The sequence below is a fragment of the Schistocerca gregaria genome, chromosome 1, assembly GCF_023897955.1.
Source record: "Schistocerca gregaria isolate iqSchGreg1 chromosome 1, iqSchGreg1.2, whole genome shotgun sequence".
Taxonomy (NCBI): Eukaryota; Metazoa; Arthropoda; class Insecta; order Orthoptera; family Acrididae; genus Schistocerca; species Schistocerca gregaria.
In genome coordinates this window covers 783,999,399-784,019,870 of record NC_064920.1, presented here as the reverse complement: position 1 = coordinate 784,019,870, position 20,472 = coordinate 783,999,399, and the positions used below count along the sequence as shown (strand labels likewise).

General features: G+C 40.2%; 1 protein-coding gene across 2 annotated transcripts in view; it reads right to left on the bottom strand.

Annotated features, from left to right (window-relative positions):
* LOC126269161 (WD repeat-containing protein 11-like) overlaps nucleotides 1–20,472 on the bottom strand; it is a 220,153-nt gene that overhangs the window by 77,403 nt on the left and 122,278 nt on the right. For both annotated transcript variants that reach the window (XM_049973970.1, XM_049973972.1), the window contains exons 12-16: nucleotides 10,894–11,079; nucleotides 10,708–10,816; nucleotides 10,265–10,364; nucleotides 10,037–10,167; nucleotides 904–1,125 (exon numbers count right to left, since the gene is read on the bottom strand). In XM_049973970.1, coding sequence (XP_049829927.1) covers nucleotides 904–1,125; nucleotides 10,037–10,167; nucleotides 10,265–10,364; nucleotides 10,708–10,816; nucleotides 10,894–11,079 — 748 coding nt within the window. The remainder of the gene's footprint in view (nucleotides 1–903; nucleotides 1,126–10,036; nucleotides 10,168–10,264; nucleotides 10,365–10,707; nucleotides 10,817–10,893; nucleotides 11,080–20,472) is intronic.

The following is a 20,472-nucleotide window of genomic DNA, read 5'->3' as shown; positions in this document are numbered from 1 at the left end:
TGAAAGATAACTGTGAATGCGTGGTTATAAGCTGCCACTGATGTAATTATGAAACATTGTCCCAGTTCATATGAATGCATTTCAAATATAAACTTTTCATTTAAGTCTCCAGATAATTGGGTTCATATTTTGCCTGTGACCTACCTTAACAATAAATACCATACTATTTCAGCAAGTTATGTGTTACAATGTACTGTACACTCGTAGCAGTTTAATGATGTGTTCCCATCCTGTCAGTGCATTTGGAGGAAATAATCTACTTGTCTGTACTATTGTGAATTACGAATTATTTCAAACTTCCCTGGATCATCTCATAAAACTTGAAAAACCAGTATACAGTACAGTTCACTGCTCCGGTTCTTCAAACATATTAACAGGAGTCCTGGATGCTTCCTTCTGAGATGACAACTAACAGAAAAATCTAGACTATTAAGGTCAGGTGATCTTGGAGGCCAACTTACAGGCCCTGATCGACTTAACTAACTTTGAGTGTTAGATGTCATCTTACATCATTAGCAAAATGTATTGGCATCCCAGTTAGATGGGAACTTACTCAAATAGTTTAAATTTTAGAAACAAGTGTTCTAAGTATGGCAAAATATCATACTGAGTTCAGTGGTGGTTGTACCTAAACATTCGCAGCTATCTTTGCGAATGGTTCATTTGCAGAGCCATGTTTATTAGAATGTTTCTGTTTCTATTATTGTATAGTAAGTTGCCACTGTTAATGGCTATATTTTCCTTGCTTGTGTAGTGTTTGTATCAGTGTATTTCTGCAATAAATCTAATCAAACAAAGTACAAAATAGAACTGAAATCACAAAAAAATATGTTTTACTCATAATTCATCAGTTTTCTTGATTTTATATTTATCACATATATGTTGAATAAAATTCCTCATTACCTTTTTTAAGTCAACAATGTCCACTCCATCAGCATATAGAATAAGTAGCTTCAAATTCCCTTTTCCTGGTGCAAATCGCATCTTCTTAATTCCACCACGTCCTGTATGAATATTTTTGGATGTTCGTGCTTTCAGATCCCAAATGTTTAGCATACCTTCCATGTCCCCTTGTACTATTTGTTCATTCTTGAATGCAATGCAAGTTACTGCTCCAACACCTGCCTGCATTTATTTTAAACAATTACTGCATGAACTCTCTTTAATTCACATTTAACACTAAGAACAATTATTACTGTTATTGTAAATTCCTATGCATCACAACAAAATGCAACAAAAAGACATGTAACGTTGTAGTGGTGCGGATATCATTGTTCTAGCAACTCACTGAAGGAATAATTAAAGGCCAAGATTTAGGTGCTCAATATGAAAATAGAAAGAAGACTAAAATTTTCTTAAAAATGGAATAATTAATCAATTACTTGAGAAATGCAAAGAGTATATAACACAATAAGACAAGCGACATGCCTTCAGTTTCTGTAAATTGCATCCAAGACATACAAAGACAAAAACAGATGGAGTTAGCTTTGAACCATATGTAAAAACATCTATTTGATCTTGTCACGCACTACCGCTTCCCATGCACACACATTACCATAACAGAATTTCAGCTGGCAATCAAGCAAAGTTTTAACACTATTGCAGGGACTGAAATATTTGTTATCCCAATGCTCACACATTTTCCATCAGAAGCATCAAGCCTACTTCATAACCCAAAGTAACTTGGTTTATGGAATCTCTTCTACAATGTGGATTTCACAAATAATTGTGTCCACACTGGAATAGAGAAAGATTCGAGTCAACCCCATCTTACAAGTCTAGTTCCTTAAGTTAAACCCCTTCAGAGAACCTCTGGATTGTTAAAAAAAAATGGCTGGAATATACCAACTAACTGCATCAGTCTCAAAACAGCTTCAGAAAAGAAAGGGGTCTTTTAATTAGCAAGAAACATTGACAAAAGAAACATTGACGACTGACATCTCAGATACGTTTATCCACAAAGGCCCATACTTGGCAGGGGTTTACATCTTGCAGATATGTTCTCCTGTATCAGCCACTGGTGTCAATTTAGCAATCACTAAATTTGACAAAATACTGCTGAGTTAGAATCTGTATTGCAGCAATGTCTTCAACACAGAAAAATGCTATGTACATGCAAGCAACGCAATAGCATCTCCAAAATGAGCATCAGTACCTGGTAGAATAGTTTATGTAGCAGTAAATCTAAACTCTGGAGATCCCAACTGCACACACATTAGCAGACCTACATGAGTTTCTTTGTACAAACTATATTAAAACACAAATTGTGCTGCTGAACAGCAACCTCTAGTTAATAAGAATGCTTCCTTACTGATCAATGCTCATGACACAATAAAAATTCACGATTTCTTTTCCCCAGACACTTGTTTCCTGAATATCCATATGCTTTCCGGACATGAAATATCAAACAGAAATGAAATTTTCATTACAAATCTGTAAATTTTGTAGTCAGATGCAAAATAATTGATCAACCTTTTGTTCTGATCTTAAAGCAGAATGGTCATACTCTCTCTCTCTCTCTCTCTCTCTCTCTCTCTCTCTCTCTCTCTCTCAGAACATGCCAGTCAGACATGCAATGGCCATTATACAAAAACTCTAGTTTGTTAGGCCACAAGGACAGAACATGATCCTGATTTTAGTGTACTATTGATTTAAACACACACACACACACACACACACACACAAAATAAAAACACAATGAAGTTTTGGAACCAGCAGGGGACACTCATCACGGTATTCCAAAGTGTTGACATGTTTTGAAGATAGTTTGCTTCAAATTATGTAACACTTGTTAAGATGACATTGGTGTTTTGATGTCCATATTAAAGAGGGGATTATTTCTTGGACATTAAGCAGGTGTAACAAAACAGCAGTAAATATGAAACAGTTGCTCTGCAAATTACTTACCATTCAAAACCTCTCAAACATAATAACTTACATAACTGTATGTATACTGGCAGTGGCATGCCTCTTTAACCTGCCAGAACTGTTTTCCTGTTGTCAATACCTTTCTATTAATATTGTTGTAACACATTCTCAGTATCTGTATGGAAGGAAGATTAGAGTTTAACTTCCTGTAATGACGAAGTCTGAGAGATGGAGCACAAGCTCGGATAGGTGAAGGAAATCAACCATGCCCTTTCAAAGGAACCATTCTGGCAGTTGCCTTAAGCAACTTAGGAAAATTGTGGAAAATTTACATCTGGATGATCAGTTGATGATTTAAACTCTCGTCTCCCCAAATATAAGTCCAAATGAGCTAATACAACGGCAATAATCAGTTTTTGATGATATAATGTGATTGTATGAATAAGAAAATCTACTTAGCAAGTGGTGGCAGGAGAAAAACACACACACACACACACACACACACACACACACACACACACACACAAAAATCGACCCAACAATCAGTCTTTCCTTCTCATCCCATTTGGCAAGTCTCTCCTGACCTGCAGTTCTGGGCGACTTTTCTGATCTGTATCCCTTTTCCCAAACCTCTCCAGTCCTTTTTCCTTCACCCCTCTTGTGTAATAAAAAAAGAGTAGCAGATGTCTTGACTGCACAGCTTTTAAGTGTTACTGAGGAAAATATGCTGCAGTGGCTCTTCACTAAAGGCCACTGAACTACTGTAAAAACATTTGTGTGATCCATTAGAATTGATCAATACCCATCCACCTTCAATTCTTTACAGAAATGAACTGCCACATGTAAAACACCTTCACCTTTCTGATTACTTTACAAACGAGTTAGTATGTGAAATGTTGGATGATAAGCACGTAAAATCTTTATGGTTAAAGACGCAAAACCCTAATTATCAAACAATGGAAAATCCAGGATGGAATGTAACAATATTATCAAAAGGATAGTTGCTACTCACAATATAGTGGAGATGCTGAGTTGCAAACAGGCACAACAAAAAGACTTCCACAAAATAAGCTTTCAACCAACATGGTCTTTGTCAAAAATAGATGAGACACACACACACACACACACACACACACACACACACACACACACACACACCATGACCACAGTTTGTGGCAGCTGAAGCCACACTATGAGCAGCAGCAGATCATGATGGGAGAGGCAACTGAGTGGGGGTAAGGAAGAGTCTGGGGTGAGGAGGGGTAGGTATAGCAGGGCAGGGGTGGAGGATGATGAGTGCTGCCGGGGAATGTGCAGGAACCAGGTGGAGAGAAGGTATGGCAGCTTGGTGCAGTCACGAGTTTAGATGGAGAGTGTGGGAGAGGTGGGGAGGGGATAGCAGAAAAGGAGAGAAGTAGAAAGTGTGTGGGTGGAATAGAAGGCTCTGTAGTGCTGGATGGGAACAGGGAAGGGGCTGATGGGTGAGGACAATGACTAATGAAGGTTGAGGCCAGGAGAGTTATGGGAATGCAGGGTACATTGCAGGGAGGGTTTCCAACTGTGCAGTTCAGAAAAGCTGGTGTTGGTGGGAAGGATTCATATGGCACAGGCTGTGAAGCAATCATTGAAATAAAGACTGTGTTAGGCAGTGTGCTCAGCAACAGGGTGCTACAATTTTTTCTTGGATACAGTTTGTTGGTGACCATTCAAGCAGACAGAGAGCTGCTTGGTTATCATACCCACATACAATGCATCATGGTGGTTTCAGCTTAGCTTGCAGATCACGTGACTGGTTTCAAATGTAGCTCTGTCTTTGATGGGATAGGAGCTGTTTGTGACCAGACTGGAGATGGTGCCGGTGGGAGGATGTATGGGACAGGTCTTGCATCTAGGCCTATTACACATCCTATGCCAACCTACTCATGGCCCAACTAGAGAAATCCTTCCCAAACACCCAGAATCCTAAACTCCTCACCTGGTTTCAATTCACTGATGACATTTTTGCGATGTGGATCAAGGGTGAGGACACCCATCCACATTCCTCAACAGCTGCTCACCCATTAGCTTCATCTGCTCCTACTCAACCCAACAAGCCACCTTTCTAGATGTTTACCTCCATCTCAAAGATGACTACATTGCTACCTCTGTCCACATCAAACTGACTAACCACCAGCAATACCTCCACTTCGACAGCTGCCACCCATTCCATACCAAGAAGTCCCTCCATATAGTCTAGCCACACGTGGTCGTTGCATCTACAGTGACAAGGGATCTCTCTCGAAATATACTGAAGGTCTCACTGAGGCCTTTACAGAGCGTAATTATCCTCCCAACCTTCTACAAAAACAAATCTCCCACGCCTTATCTTTCACGTCACCCACCACCTCAAAGTCTCACAGTCCGTCCACAGAGGAGTTTCCCCTTTTTACTCAGTACCATCCAGGACTGGAGCAACTGAATTACATTCTCTGTAAGGGTTTCAACTACAGGGTGTCTACATGGACACGGAAAAAAAATTCCCGGATTTTTCCCAGATTTCCCGGATAAAAATACATTTTCTCCATGGCGAAAATAGGCTTTTTCCGTGTTAAGTCACCGTATACTATTCATTGGTACTTTAAAATTCATCAATCCTTTGAATGTTTATGGTTTTATATACTGATGTAGAATTTCCCGCCACTTTAGAAAACGAAACTCGGGGGGCGGGGAGGGGGGGGGGGGGGGGGGGGGAATACGTTTTGAAACACCTTTGATGTGCAGCAATATGTACGCTGCATATTTTCGTATTACAAAGGTATAAATTTGAATACCACCAAATACCGCATGTTACTTTCCGAAGCATTGAAATCGAGTTTAGATGGGCTTTTGTAAGCCACTCATAACTCATATCACGTGATGTCGCCAGCTGATGACAGCATAGGACACGTAATATAGTCAGCCAATAGCAAGATCACTCTTCAGTAGTGCGAAAACACAAATAAGAAAAGTTAATGGTTTACATTAATATACATAGCATTCACATATAATATTGGTCTCGAAGGTTAATAAGCCGGAAGAGAAGCTAAGTTTCCACATACAATGTTGATCTTTTCTGCGTGTGATAAACTTTAAGATACATTACACAAGCGTGCCAGTAAATTTTTTAATAACGACGTAAACGTCTGATCTTCTGGGCTCGAAATTCTTCTAAATGGCCGCCCTCAAAGAGTTGATTTTTAAATGAGGGTCAAACTCTTTGTTATTTAAGAAATTCATCGTACATTCTCGCACATAGTTCATCTCACATAAAAGGAAATTTGCTTTTAATGAATGTAACGATTTTCAAACCATCATTCGCAATATTTTCCTGCTACCCGTTAGAAATAAGTTCATTTCAGCAGTTGCAAGAGAGCGGCAGATAACAGCCGTCACCATGCGATGACGCAGGAAGGCCACATGTTCGTACGTGTAAAACATTAAGAGATCTTACATTATGTCATAAAAGAAACAAGACATCAAAGTATACTTCAAGAGCATGGGAACTTCGTAAAATGCATAATTCGGCTTAAAGTGCACATTCGTGTGTCTACATATGGATGTAAATTTTTTTGGAGTACCAGTATTGTATTATCTCATGTTTGGTTCTTCATTATGGCATAATGTCATACGTGCACTTGAAATCAGTGAACAGTTGAAACCAGCCAACAGTGTGACATTCAACAATTCGTTTCAAATAAACTGACTGCCTCAGCAGGAAAGATTAATAAAAGCCAAATCTCTTTAGCAAACCAACAAAGATAACTTCATTGTTCTGCAAGGCGATTAATGCTTGACTGTCAGGAAGGTGGAAATAATATCTGAAACTAATAACATATTTTAGCCTTCTGTAATTATGGAAACGTATAATAATTCATTTGATATCTACCAGTCACAAAAATCCATTTTATCATTTAACGTGAGAGCAATAAACGAAGAGGAAACAACAAAAATACTGAACATAAACACAGGTCACATGGAGACGACCTATCTCCCCACCTCTCCTCCAACTGCTCTGTGCATGAGGCCCGGATTTACTACCTGTATATTTGCGAACCGGGGCAATATTAGGTAGTGGCCCCCAGTCACACTTCTGTAACCAGAAGTGGGAGAAAGTACTACTCATGTGCGACTCAACTATACCTTTACAAGAGCCCGCCCGCAACTGCTCAAAGGAATCTCATTTAAACAGTTGTCACGTCATGCTCATCGGAGGCAATTTGTTGTTATGAAGCATTGCATAGTCTTCCAAAAGCCTTTCACACATTTTGCTGTTGGCAGACGCTTGTATGAGCACTGTCTTTTGTTTTTGTATATGGCGCATTTCCTTTGCAACTTACATTTTTTTTTCTCCTCTCTCTCTCTCTCTCTCTCTCTCTCTCTCTCTCTCTCTCTCTCTCATTCATCTTTCATTGCTGAAGTGTTATTCTGCAGTAGCGGGATACAGTAATATCCCTTGTTAGAGTATTGGTTCTTACCACTCAAAACCACAACAATTTAACTGAAAACTAAAACAATGAAAAATTCCCGGAATTGTAAAAAATTCCCGGGTTTTTCCTGGTTTTTTCCCGAATGAAAAAATTTTTCTCGGATATCCCGGTGGTCCTGGGTCGTATACACCCTGAACTACCTCTTATGTCCTGAAATGAGAAATGTCCTGCCCACTTTCCTTCCCACCCCTCCCACAATGATATTCCACCATCAGCCGAACCTACACAATGTACTCTTCTGTCCCTACACAACTGCTGCTCCCAACCCCTTACCTCGTGGCTCATATCCCTGTAATAGACATAGATGAAAGACCTGTCCCATACACCCTCCCACCACCATCTACTCCAGTTCAGTCACAAACATCACCTTTCCATCAAAGACCAACAAACTGTGGCCAAGAAATAACTGGACCACTCTGCTCCTGAACATGCCAACCAACATGACATAGTTCATTTCAATGACTGCTTCACAGACTGTGCCATATGGATCCCTCTCACAAACACCAGCATTTCTGAATTGCGGAGGTAAGAACTCTCCCTGCAATATACCCTACGTTCCCATAACCTTCCTGGTCTTCTCCTTTATTAGTCATTGTCCTCACCCATCTGTCCCCTCCCTGTTCTAATTCCGGCACACAGCCCTCTATTCCACCTACGCACTTTTTACTTCTCTCCTTTTCCACTACCCCCCTCCCCACCACCATCTCTGCCCTGCTCTCCGTCTAAGCTCCTGACTGCACCTAGTTGCCCTACCCTCTCTCCACTTTGTCCCTGCGTGCTCCCCTGCAGCACTAACTGTCTACCACTCATACCCTGCCATTCCTATCCCTCCCTGCCCCAGCCTCCTCCTTACCCCCACACAGTTGCCTCTCCTATCATGCACTGCTGCTGCTGCTGTTGCTGCTCATAGTGTGGCTTCAGCTGCCATAGACTGTGGTCATGAGTGTGTGAGTTGCATTTGCTTGACTGTGTGTTCATGTGCGCGCTCTGATAGACAAAGTTGATGGATGTCCTCCACTGGGATATCGTGCCAAGCTTCATCCACCTGGCACATTAGAGCTTCAAAATCCCATGCTCATTGGAGACCCTCCCTGTAATGCTCCAAACATTGTCAATTTGGGACAGATCTAGCAACCTTGATGGCCAAAATGGAGTTTGGTAAGCATGAAGACAAGCCGTAGAAACCCTCACGACCATTGTCATGTTGAAATGTAAGCTTAGGATGGCTTGGCAGGAAGAGCAAAAAAACAGGGCGTAGCATATCATTTACATACTGCTACGCTGTAAGGGTGCCACAGAAGACAACCAAAGAGGTCCTGCTATAAAAAGAAATGGCACCCTAGAGCATCATTCCTGGATGTTAGGCAATATGGTTAGCAACATTCAGGTTGGTATCCCACTGCTGCCTGAATCATCTCCAGGCAAGTCTTTGGCCTGGAATCTCATTGACTGGAGTACAACTGGATTCAGTGATGAATCCTGTCTTTGAATTGAGCCCCAACAACTAGCGATGAAATGTCTGGATATGACCCAGACAACAGTGGAATACCAACCTGACTGTCACTCACCATATGGCACGGTGACCAGGACGGAGGGTCTGTGGTGTCATTTCACATCATAGCAGTTTAGTTGCATTTAAAAAAAAATGTTTGAATTCCTAAGGGACCAAACTGCTGATGTCATTGATTACTAGATTTACACTCTACTTAAACACTAACTTATGCTAAGAACAACACACACACCCATGACTGAGGGATTCGAACCTCCAGCGGGAGGGGCCACGCAATCCGTGATATGGCACATCTAGCTGCACGGCCACTCCGCGTAGCTAGTTGTCACCCATGGAACTATTACAGCACAGTGGTACATCAACAATATTCTATGCCTTGATTTGTTGCCTTTCATGGAAAATCAATCAGGGCTTTTAGTTCATTAATAATGTCCATCCCAAAACGTCTAGAATTTCTAGTGCTTGTCTTCATGCTTGCCAAACCCTACCTTAGCCAGCAAGTTGCCGGATCTCTCCCCAATTGAGAATGTCTGGAGTATTATGGGCAGAGCCCTACAACCAGCTCAGGATTTTGATGATCTAACTCCAACTGGACAGACTTTGGCATGACATCTCTCAGCAGGACATCCAACAACTCATCACTCTATGCCAACCCAAATAACTGCTTGCATAAGGGCCTGAGGTAAGCCAATACATTTCTCACTTTCTAAATTAGTGAAGCTCTTTCTCCTGAATAAATCATCTATTTTCGATGAAACTGTAATCACTTGTTGTCTGTCTTTTTCTTAACAGAGTGTACAGAACATTTCAACAACGTATGCTATTAATAAGGGAGCAGAAGGGAAGGACAACAGTCAGGCATTTTCTTTAAATAGTTGAAAATTGCCACAAGTAATAATATCATACAGATCAGAATAAGCATCCCATGTATTTCAACTAACCAGCACTTTACTTCTGTACCAGTGAAAATTTTACTATGTGAACAATTAAGCAAGTAATTTCCCTGCTGCTTACTCTACGTAATTCTGAAAAACAGCATATATACTAAGATAAAATACAACAGCCATTACAGTAACAGTTCTCTTGTTGCAATGACAAATTAGCATCAGTTAAACAACTTAAAATAATCAATGCTTGGAGCATGTACAAGTACCTCAGGAGGTATTTTAATCCCATCTCTGACACCATTGCCTTCCACAGAAAAATGGTACAGCTGGCTGTCAGAATCACTGAAGACAAAATGTTCTCTTGCTACCAGTTGTTTGTCAGAAGTTTCACCACGATCTATAAAATGTTACAACCAGGTTGTGATCTGTTCTTTTTGGGGTGATTCACATAAATGACTATCAGGTACAACAAAATAAATGCTGTAATTTATTACCTGGACCACTTGCTAAATTTGTAGGTTCAGTTTGCTCTTTTTCTTCTATATGTGCTAATTTCTTTTTTAATGACTTCAGGTTGTGAACAGGTGACCACTCCTGAAAAACAAGTCGCACATTTATTTAGTAATAGACGCTCAGCGATTGTAACTCACTATGTGGAATAAGTGTGTCAACTTTTATGTGCCTTTATTTAAAATGTTAATCTACTTGCATCAATAGGAAATCTATGATGTCCGAAGCCACGCCACCACTAATTAGACAAGCATCAAAATGTAATTTGCAGAAAATATAAACTTAAAAAGAAATAGCTAAGCAGAAAAAGGAATTGCTCAGCAGAAAAAGGAATTGCTCAGCAGAAAAAGGAATTGCTCAGCAGAAAAAGGAATTGCTCAGCAGAAGTCTTTGTGTAATACTGCATGACAAAACCAAATATACTCACCAAAGCAGTTACAGTTGGAAATTTCTTTGGCATTGTGCGAAGCATGCATAGATTTCTTAAATCCCACAGTTCAAATGGACCATCTTTCAGAATCACGATGAAGTACTGCCTGCCCAGACATAAAACATAGTGTAAACATAAAATGACAAATGATAAAATAGTAGTATTGTATTAATGCAAACTTACTTTAGTGGAGATACTTTAACAATGTCTATTGGTGTTTCTGTACTTCCTTTATCATTCCGAAGTGAAATGGAGTTTCCTGTCAGTGTGTCAGTAAGGAAAAGCTCATTGCGTACAGTATTGGATGACCCACTTGGAGTGGTATATGCGTACGTCAAAAAGCTTGTTAAGTTTGTCCATTCTATACCCCTGAAATATAAATAAATAAATAAATACATACATACATACATAATGGAATATGAGCTACAGTAAAAATCAGGTTTTGCAGGTTTAAGCTGAAGACATAAAGGAACAATGCACATAAGTGTGTAAATTACATAATGACAGATATTCAAAATATACTTGGACCACTGATCAAGAAAACATTTATTACTCTATTTGAAAGTACACTTCTAATTCCCCCTTTTTTTTAACTCTCTGAGAAGAAACAATGTTCTGTTGTTCATTGTAGTGCAACAAATAATATTTACTGTAATTGATACTAACAAAGAGAGAGAGGGGCTGACCAGTACTTACCTCAGCTCAGTACAGCCGACAGATACACAAAACAGAACAGAAAATTTACATTCCTAGCTTTCGGAACTTTGTTCCATCATCAGGGAGGGGAGAGGGGAAAAAAGGGAAGAAGGGGAAAGTGGATTCAGTAACTCACAACCAAGGTTATAAAGCAACAAGGAAAGGTAAACAGGGAGGGTAGCAAGGATGGAGGCATGGTTGTCAGAGGGAAGCCACAGATATTCTACTGTTAAGTACTGTGCCAGCTTCAAACCAAAGAGGATGCATACAGAAGTAAAGGGGTATATAGTATAAAGATAAACACAATTATGTAGGATGAAAAGATGTGTGAATGGCTAAGGAGGACAGGGAAAAAGGAGAAAACTGAAGAGTAAATGGGAGTGAGGTTGGTTAATGTAGGTTCAGTCCAGGGGGATGGCACGATGAAAGGATGTGTTGGATTGCAAGTTCCCATCTCCGCAGTTCCGAGGGACTGGTGTTGGGTGGGAGAAGCCAAATGACATGTACATTGTAGCAGGTTCCTAAGTCACTAGAATTATGTTGGACGGCATGTTCCACTACTGAGGATTGGACATCTCCTAGGCGGACAGTTCGTCTGTGCCCGTTCATGCGCTCAGCCAGTTTAGTTGTCGTCATACTGATGTAAAAGGCTGTGCAGTGCAGGCATGTCAGCTGATAAATGACGTGTTGTTTCACATGTGGCCCTGCTTGAATTGTGTATGTTTTACCAGTAGCGGGGCTGGAATAGGTGGTTGTGGGGGGATGCATGTGGCAGGTTTTGCAGTACTGTCAGTTACAGGGGTAGGAACTGCTGGGTAGAGAAAGTGGTCTGGGAATATTGTAGGGTTTGACTAGGATGTTACGGAGGTTAGGGGGGCAGTGAAAGGCAACTCTGGGTGGTGTGAGGAGAATATTGTCAAGGGATGATATCAGCTTCTGCTTCCCCTGGCCCGATATAGGTTTATAGATGACATCTTTGTGGTCTGCACTCATGGTGAAGAAACACTCCTTAATTTCCTCCATAACCTCAACTCCTTTTCAAATCTGAATTTCACCTGTGCCTTCTCCAAAACCCAAGCCACCTTCCTAGATGTTGACCTTCATCTTGTTGTAGCTCACATCCACCCACAAACAAACAACAGTACCTTCACTTTGATAGCTGCCATCCATTCCACATCAAACGCTCCCTCCCCTACAGCCTAGGTATTCGTGGCAAACGTATCTGCTACCGTGGCAAACCCCTCAACAATTACACCAATAACCTGAACACTGCTTTCCTCTCCCGCAACTATCCTGTAGACCTTGTCCACAAACAGATCTCCCAAGCAATACATTCCTCTCCGTCCAACAACAATGTGCCTACCCCCAGACCACACAGAAACATCCGCCTTGTCACCCAATATTATCCTGGCCTCGAATACATCAACAAATTACTCCGCCAGGGATATGACTTTCTCAAGTCAAGCCCTGAAGTGATATCATCCCTTGACAATATTCTCCCCTCACCACCCAGAGTTGCCTTTGCCCCCCCCCCCCCAACCTCCATAACATCTTAGTCAAACCCTACAATTTTCCCAGACCACCTTCTCCGCCCAGCAGTTCCTACCCCTGTAACTGACAGCGCTGCAAAACCTGCCCCATGCATCCCCCCACAACCACCTACCCCAGTCCCGTTACTGGTAAAACATACACAATTCAAGGCAGGGCCACATGTGAAACAACACATGTCATTTATCAGCTGACATGCCTGTACAGCACAGCCTTTTACATCAGTATGACGACAACTAAACTGGCTTAGCACATGAACGGGCACAGACGAACTGTCCGCCTAGGAGATGTCCAATCCTCAGTAGTGGAACATGCCGTCCTGCAAAATTCTAGTGACTTAGGAACCTGCTACAATGTACATGCCATTTGGCTTCTCCCACCCAACACCAGTCCCTCGGAACTGCGGAGATGGGAACTTGCAATCCAACACATCCTTTCATCGTGCCATCCCCCTGGACTGAACCTACGTTAACCAGCGACACTCCCATTTACTCTTCAGTCTTCTCCTTTTTCCCTCTCCTCCTTAGCCATTCACGCATCTTTTCATCCTACATAATTGTGTTTATCTTTATACTATATACCCCTTTACTTCTGTATGCATCCTCTTTGGTTTGAAGCTGGCACAGTACTTAACAGTAGAATATCTTTGGGTTCCCTCTGACAACCATGCCTCCATTATTGCTACTCTTCTTTTTTACCTTTCCCTGTTGCTTCATAACTGGGATTGTGAGTAACTGAATCCACTTTCCCTTCTTCCCTTTCCCCCCCTCTCCTCCCTGATGAAGGAACAAAGTTCCGAAAGCTAGGTACGTAAATTTTCTGTTCTGTTTTGTGTATCTATCAGCTGTACTGAGCTGAGGTAAGTACTGGCCAGCCCCTCTATCTCTTTGTTAGTATTTGTTTCACATCTTTATATGAGATATTCCATTAATCATTTTCTGTAATTGCATAGATAAAAAAATCTACTCACCAAGCAGTAGCAGGCAAACACACATATAAATATATTGAAATCTGCAAGCATTCGGAGACAGTGTGCCCTTCTTCTGGCAGGAAGGTTGAAGGGGAAGAACGAAGGGTGAAGGAATAGGACTGATGAGGTGTAGGACATGGGGAGTACTTGGGAAGTCATCCAGAACCCTGGGTCATGGGAGACTTGCCAGACATGATGAGACGAAAAGACTGATAGTTGTGGACTGCACCCAATGAGATTTGAAAATCTGAGAATATAAAGACGGTGGAATATAGGATAATACCCAAGGCAGAGATCACCAACAAAACATTGCGTTTATCTTGAATATGAAGGTTTTACGGGAGGGAATATTTGACATGGAAAGGATGGAAACAATCAAAATGTAAGTACAGTTAGTTGTTAGTAGGTTTAATGAAAAGAGAAGTGTGTAGCTGAACCTCAGTGAGGATGAGATCAATGTCAAGGAAAGTGGTGTGGTTTATGGGATAGGACCATATGAAATATAATTGGGAGAATGTATTTAGAGATTCCAGGTCAGCTTCACCATGAGTCCATATGGCAAAGATGTCATCAATATATCTAAATCAAACCAGGGTCTGAAGGCTTACGGATCACAGTAAAGCCACCTCCAAGTGACCCTTGGAAAGGGTTGCATAGAAAGAAATCAGCCTGGATCCCTTGGCTTTGCCCTTGATCTGTTTTTATGTCTGATCCTCAAAGGTAAAGTAGTAGTTGATGGTTAGTATAGAGTTTATAAAAGTGAGCAGAAGGGCAACATAGGTTTGGAATCAGGTGGGTGCTGTTTGAGAAAATTTTCAGTAGCAGACAGACCAAGTACACGGTAGCATCAATTGTGACAAGCAAGGTGTGTGGTGGGGGTTGGACATGCACAGATTTCAGTCAAAGTAGGAAATTGTTAGTGTTTTTCATACTGGAGGGAAGTCTTTGTACTGTAGGGTGCACGTGTTGATCAACTAAGGAAGATATAAGTTCACTGGGTGCTTTGAAACCAGCAGAGGATGTATACTGGCAACACACAATATGCAATTGCAGAACATGCTTTACAACATGACATCCATGATCTTGGTGCCCATTTCACCACATGTGGGAACTGGCGTTACAACAGGACCTTGATTCTTGCCAACCCCCTGGTAATTTACATTAATTTCTTTGGTCTTAGAATTTGTTCACAGTAACTATTCCTTTCTTCACTACCTTTTAGTTCTCAACTTTCATTTTTTCACATATCTATTTTTTGCTGCCCCTCCCACTTCTATCACATACATTGCACTTAGCTTTCCATTCTTATTAACTCATACATGATGTTTCATCAATAATCTCTGTTTTGCATATTATCCTATCTTCCACCTTTAAGCTCTCAGGTTTTCAAATCCTGGATGGTGTAGTCCCCAACAATCAGTCTTTTCTTCTACATCTACATCTACATCTACATCTACGTGACTACTCTGCAATTCACATTTAAGTGTTTTGCAGAGGGTGCATCGAACCACAATCATACTATCTCTCTACCATTCCATTCCCGAACAGCGCGGGAAAAACGAACACCTAAACCTTTCTGTTCGAGCTCTGATTTCCCTTATTTTATTTTGATGATCATTCCTACCTATGTACGTTGGGCTCAACAAAATATTTTCGCATTCGGAAGAGAAAGTTGATGACTAAAATTTCGTAAATAGATCTCGCCGTGACAAAAAAAGTCTTTGCTTTAATGACTTCCATCCCAATTCTGTATCATATCTGCCACACTCTCTCCCCTATTACGTGATAATACAAAACGAGCTGCCCTTTTATGCGCCCTTTTGATGTCCTCTGTCGATCCCACCTGGTAAGGATCCCACACCGCGCAGCAATATTCTAACAGAGGACTAACGAGTGTAGTGTAAGCCATCTCCCTAGTGGACTTGTTGCATCTTCTAAGTGTCCTTCCAATGAAACGCAACCTTTGGCTCGCCGTCCCCACAATATTATCTATGCAGTCTTTCCAACTGAAGTTGTTCATAATTTTAACACCCAGGTATTTAGTTGAATTGACAGCATTGAGAACTGTACTATTTATCGAGTAATCGAATTCCAACGGATTTCTTTTGGAACTGATGTGGATCACCTCATCCTGTCTGGTAAGTTTCCTCTGACCTGTGGTTCTGGGTGAGTTTTCCAAACTCCCCATTTTCTACACCTCACTAAACCTTTTCCTTCATTCCTCTTCCTTCCCCTTCAAACCTTGTGCCAGAAGGAGGCGGCATTGGCTCCAAAAGCTTGCAAATTTCAATATCTTTATTCGTGTGTTCTCCTGCCACCTCCTGGTGAGTAGACTTTTTATCTACAAATATACGTTATATTTTCAAAAGTTTACTATTTTCATTCATAAATTATATTTTTTGATAAATAATACGCACCAAAAATGTAAATGAGTACAATAATTCATGGCTGATGTCCAATAAACTATTCCTTCCAGCATGTATTTCATTTTGTCTATAATGCTAATACTAATGTGTGTTTGCAGAGGTCGATTGCTTTATCTAGAGACAGACTCACTTTAGCACTTTTGCTGCAATGTTCCATAAACTATTGTGGTTTCCATTATTCATGCAAATCCATAATGTTTTAAAGCAGAAAAAATATCTCAAGCACAGCACGACTTTCTCATCATTCACAATATGGGTTAATTCACTCCAGTGATACTATCATCGCAGGAATGATGGTTCAGAGCATCTAATAGCTTCTAAGCATCCGATAGCTTACACGAAACAATGGAACTCCAGGTAGCAATATCAACGATGTATGAAAAAGAGAGATTGCTACATAGCGTAAAGAAGACATGTTAAGTTGCAGATATCCACAATTAAAAGACATGTCACGGGAAAGATCCCAGTATAAATCGTCGACTGACAACTTATTGCCACAAGGTCACTTCGACGGGCGAACAAACAGGTGAAAGTTACACTACTAGAAATGACAGTCCATTCAACTAAAACTCGCTGAATCCGGCCCTTGACGTGACCGTACACTCTTGTGACCACATCATTCCATCGGACAGTGCACGTGTGTCTCCAGTGGTTGGGCGAGTACTGGCTGTCCCAACTCTCTTGCTCGACACACAACGACCCAGAAATACTAGAGGCTGCTCCAAAGATGGTACCACAGTACCCGCTATCGATAAGAGCTGCTGTTGCAACTCACGGACAGACAAGGCGAGCAAACATAGTGGTGCCAGTGAACACACTAAGAAAACGAGACACCACTATCGCTATTACAAGATGCAAAGCTATGAATGGCATCAACACAAGCCCCACACAGTTCACCAAGCATAACAAAGATGGTTGGGAAGCTTAAATGGAAATTATATGAATGCGATTTGTCTGTTCTTTGGGTATGTCAGAAGAACAGACACTACGCATTCACGTGATTGATTTGCGTCGGTGGGCAACGAATTCACCTTCTTCAGTGCGGATACACAATTACGTCCGGCCTGCTGCAGGAATCTCCCAATATCGAGCACGAAGGATGAGCTTTTCAGAAAAGCTGATGGTGGAGGGGAGGATCCAGATGGCTCAGGTCTGGATCCTTCCCTCCAGACATGAGGTGACAGTAACCTGAATTCGTTTTAGCAGACTAATAGTTTCATTCACGGGATAAAATTTTATTGATTATGAAATACAAGTTCTTGAAGTTTATTTAGAATAAGAAATGTTTAATTAGTAATTGCATGCCAAAATTTATCTGTTTAATATAAAGGTGTTTTGATTTTTGTATGCATGTAAAAAGTGTGAATTTATGTGCGGTATTTACTCTTAAACGAGTTACCACTTAGAGTGCTAAAAGTGCGCATGTACAGTTCGCTGACCTGTGAGGTGAATTTCATTTTGTGATTATGAGCCAAACAGAGACAAATCCAGTTTCATTTAGACTTTACGTGAGATAGACACATCACATAATTACAAAAAGTCATCTAGCCCATAAGAGAAAATTGAAGCCTGTGCGCTCGATTTAAAACGCGTTACACTCTAGTGCATGACTAAGCTCTCCATTAAATTGTGTATAATAATTGCAAACGTGCTTGGACTTAATACACGAAGTTTGAAATTACTTTTCAAGACAAATACTGATTTTTGATAAAAATGAACTGAAACTTTATTCAAAATATCAAGGTTCTGTTTTAATTAGGACACACATCACCTTGTTGATCACATTGCTTAGCAACACTGTAATGCAAATCAATTCATTCATTAGAACAATTTGCGACATAATAAGTCGCATTACACATACAAACTCTTACACGGAATTTGCTGATTGAATGAGGGTATAAGAGTGTTCTTTTCCAGAAATGCCAATAAACCAGTGGTTTCAAATGTTAAATTACCAATTGTTGTGTAACTACATTGATATTGCATTTCACTGATGAACACTATTCTTATTGATAAATGAAAATTAATTGCAAGTAGATTTTCAATACTCACCAACACTGCCAAGCAGCAGTTCACATCACAACCAGTTATAAATGCCAATACTACTGAATGGGCTCTTCATAATTAAAACAGAGCAATCAACTTCCAATTCTAGAATAAACTTTACCAGGTGGAATTCTTAAAATCTTGTGGAAGTGTAATAAGGTTTATCTGAACACTCCTATTGTACATCATTATTTCACATCAACTGGACAGACTATTAGTCAGAAACGAATTCACCCACAACAGCTTGTCTCACACCACTACTAAACTTTTATCGTGACTCTTCACAAGCGATCTCAAGAAGCCGGGATCAAGAAAGAAGAAAAGAAGATACATCGGTACACACTTACAAAATGACGTGGTACCATACTTTCATGTCAACATATTTGAATTGTATTTCTACTTTTTGGTTCTGTTACCTTGGGAGCCAACTGTGGATGCAAGGTTGCTCTGAAGCAGGGTACTGAAACAGGATTGGGCCATGGGAGAATTAGTAGTAACTTTAAAGGATGCTATACACATTAGTGGCATGGAGGTGAAAACTATGCGCTGGCAAGCACCACTCCATCCAGAACCACAAAAATGCACCATATTTCCGTTTAAAGGACAGTTCCATCAGTTTAAGATATTGTCATTTGGTCTAAATACTTTGGTTCTTCAGTCAGTAATCAGTGAGCTGCATGTAGCTTGTTAAGTCACTTTGTGCAGCACTCTAGGTCATCATAGAATAACTGACAAAACTGATACGTTAAGTTTTTTTCATACAAGCTGACACTGTTCAGAACAGCCAGTTAGAAATGGGAGCCAGTAGTTCCAAAGCAGTCAGTGCATTTCAAAGTTGACAATTGATTGGTGTTTTCTTTGTCACACATAGTGCCGCACACACACATAAGTTCTGTCATGGTCTGCACAGTGACATGACTAAAAGCTGTGGTGACTATCGATAAGTGAAAAGTATGTTTTATCTATGAACAACTGCCCTTGGATCAGTCTGATGCCAGCTTTCTCAGGTGCTGTAACATTTTCTCCCATATTGTGTCTAGTTATACAGTGTTTAATAAATGTATTTCCATCGAAACATGTGTTGTTAGTGATGGATGTTACTTTAACTGCACCTATAAGCACAGGCCTATAGTCAGGGTCTTTGCCTATTGATAAGGAATCTATACAAACATCAGTTCTTTTGACAGCTGTATCTTTTCACCAACTGCTTAGCAACTGTATAGCTAACACTACTGTATTTGAAGTACTAAAACGAGCAGTGATTACCTTAGTACATATAGCCAAAGACAAAATATTTGTTTCAGGTTTTGCAAAATAACAAAGTTTCGGCCAAACACTTCTTACAAAAAGAAAACAGATATTGTAAGCATGATAGATATTTAATGAAGAATGTGCATCATACGAATAGATCACTCAATTTAATTTGTGGAGGAAATGAGTCTCTATTGAAGGAGTACAAGAAGAGAGATTAGGAATGGGTCTGTCTCTATTCACATAGCAACACATTACTTCAGTGACCATCTTTTACTTGTGTAATTGTCAGAAATGGCCAAATTTTGTTATCTGTAGTGGAAGTTCAATAATTGTGCAACTTTGTTCTGCTTCAGCTATTTTTTGTACACAGAATTTTGAACTACAGTCTGATCATGTGGAATCAAGGTAAGACTACATAGCCTTATTTAAATGGTTTGAAACTGTTTCACAATCAATTAATATTTCTTTACAGATCTCATTTTCTGGTATTGCTTGACTTTCTTTGTGATTTCATTTACTTTTCCAGTGCTCAGTTCTCTGTTGAATACATTAAGGAGCATTTTTAAATCAATATTTTCACACAGGAAACTCTGTAATCATTTTTGTGCTTCATGTCCCAATACCATATCATGTTCAACAAAAGATCACAAATCATTTTTAGCACAGAGACCTGCATTCATCACCTTTTGTAGGGAAACAAATTTCAAAATCTGTTCATTTTCTTTTGCATATTAACTCAGATTCAAGAACATATCTTTTTCTTGACTCCACTATGCTAGGTAATGGCAGATCAGAATAATACTTCAAGGAACATGTAATTAA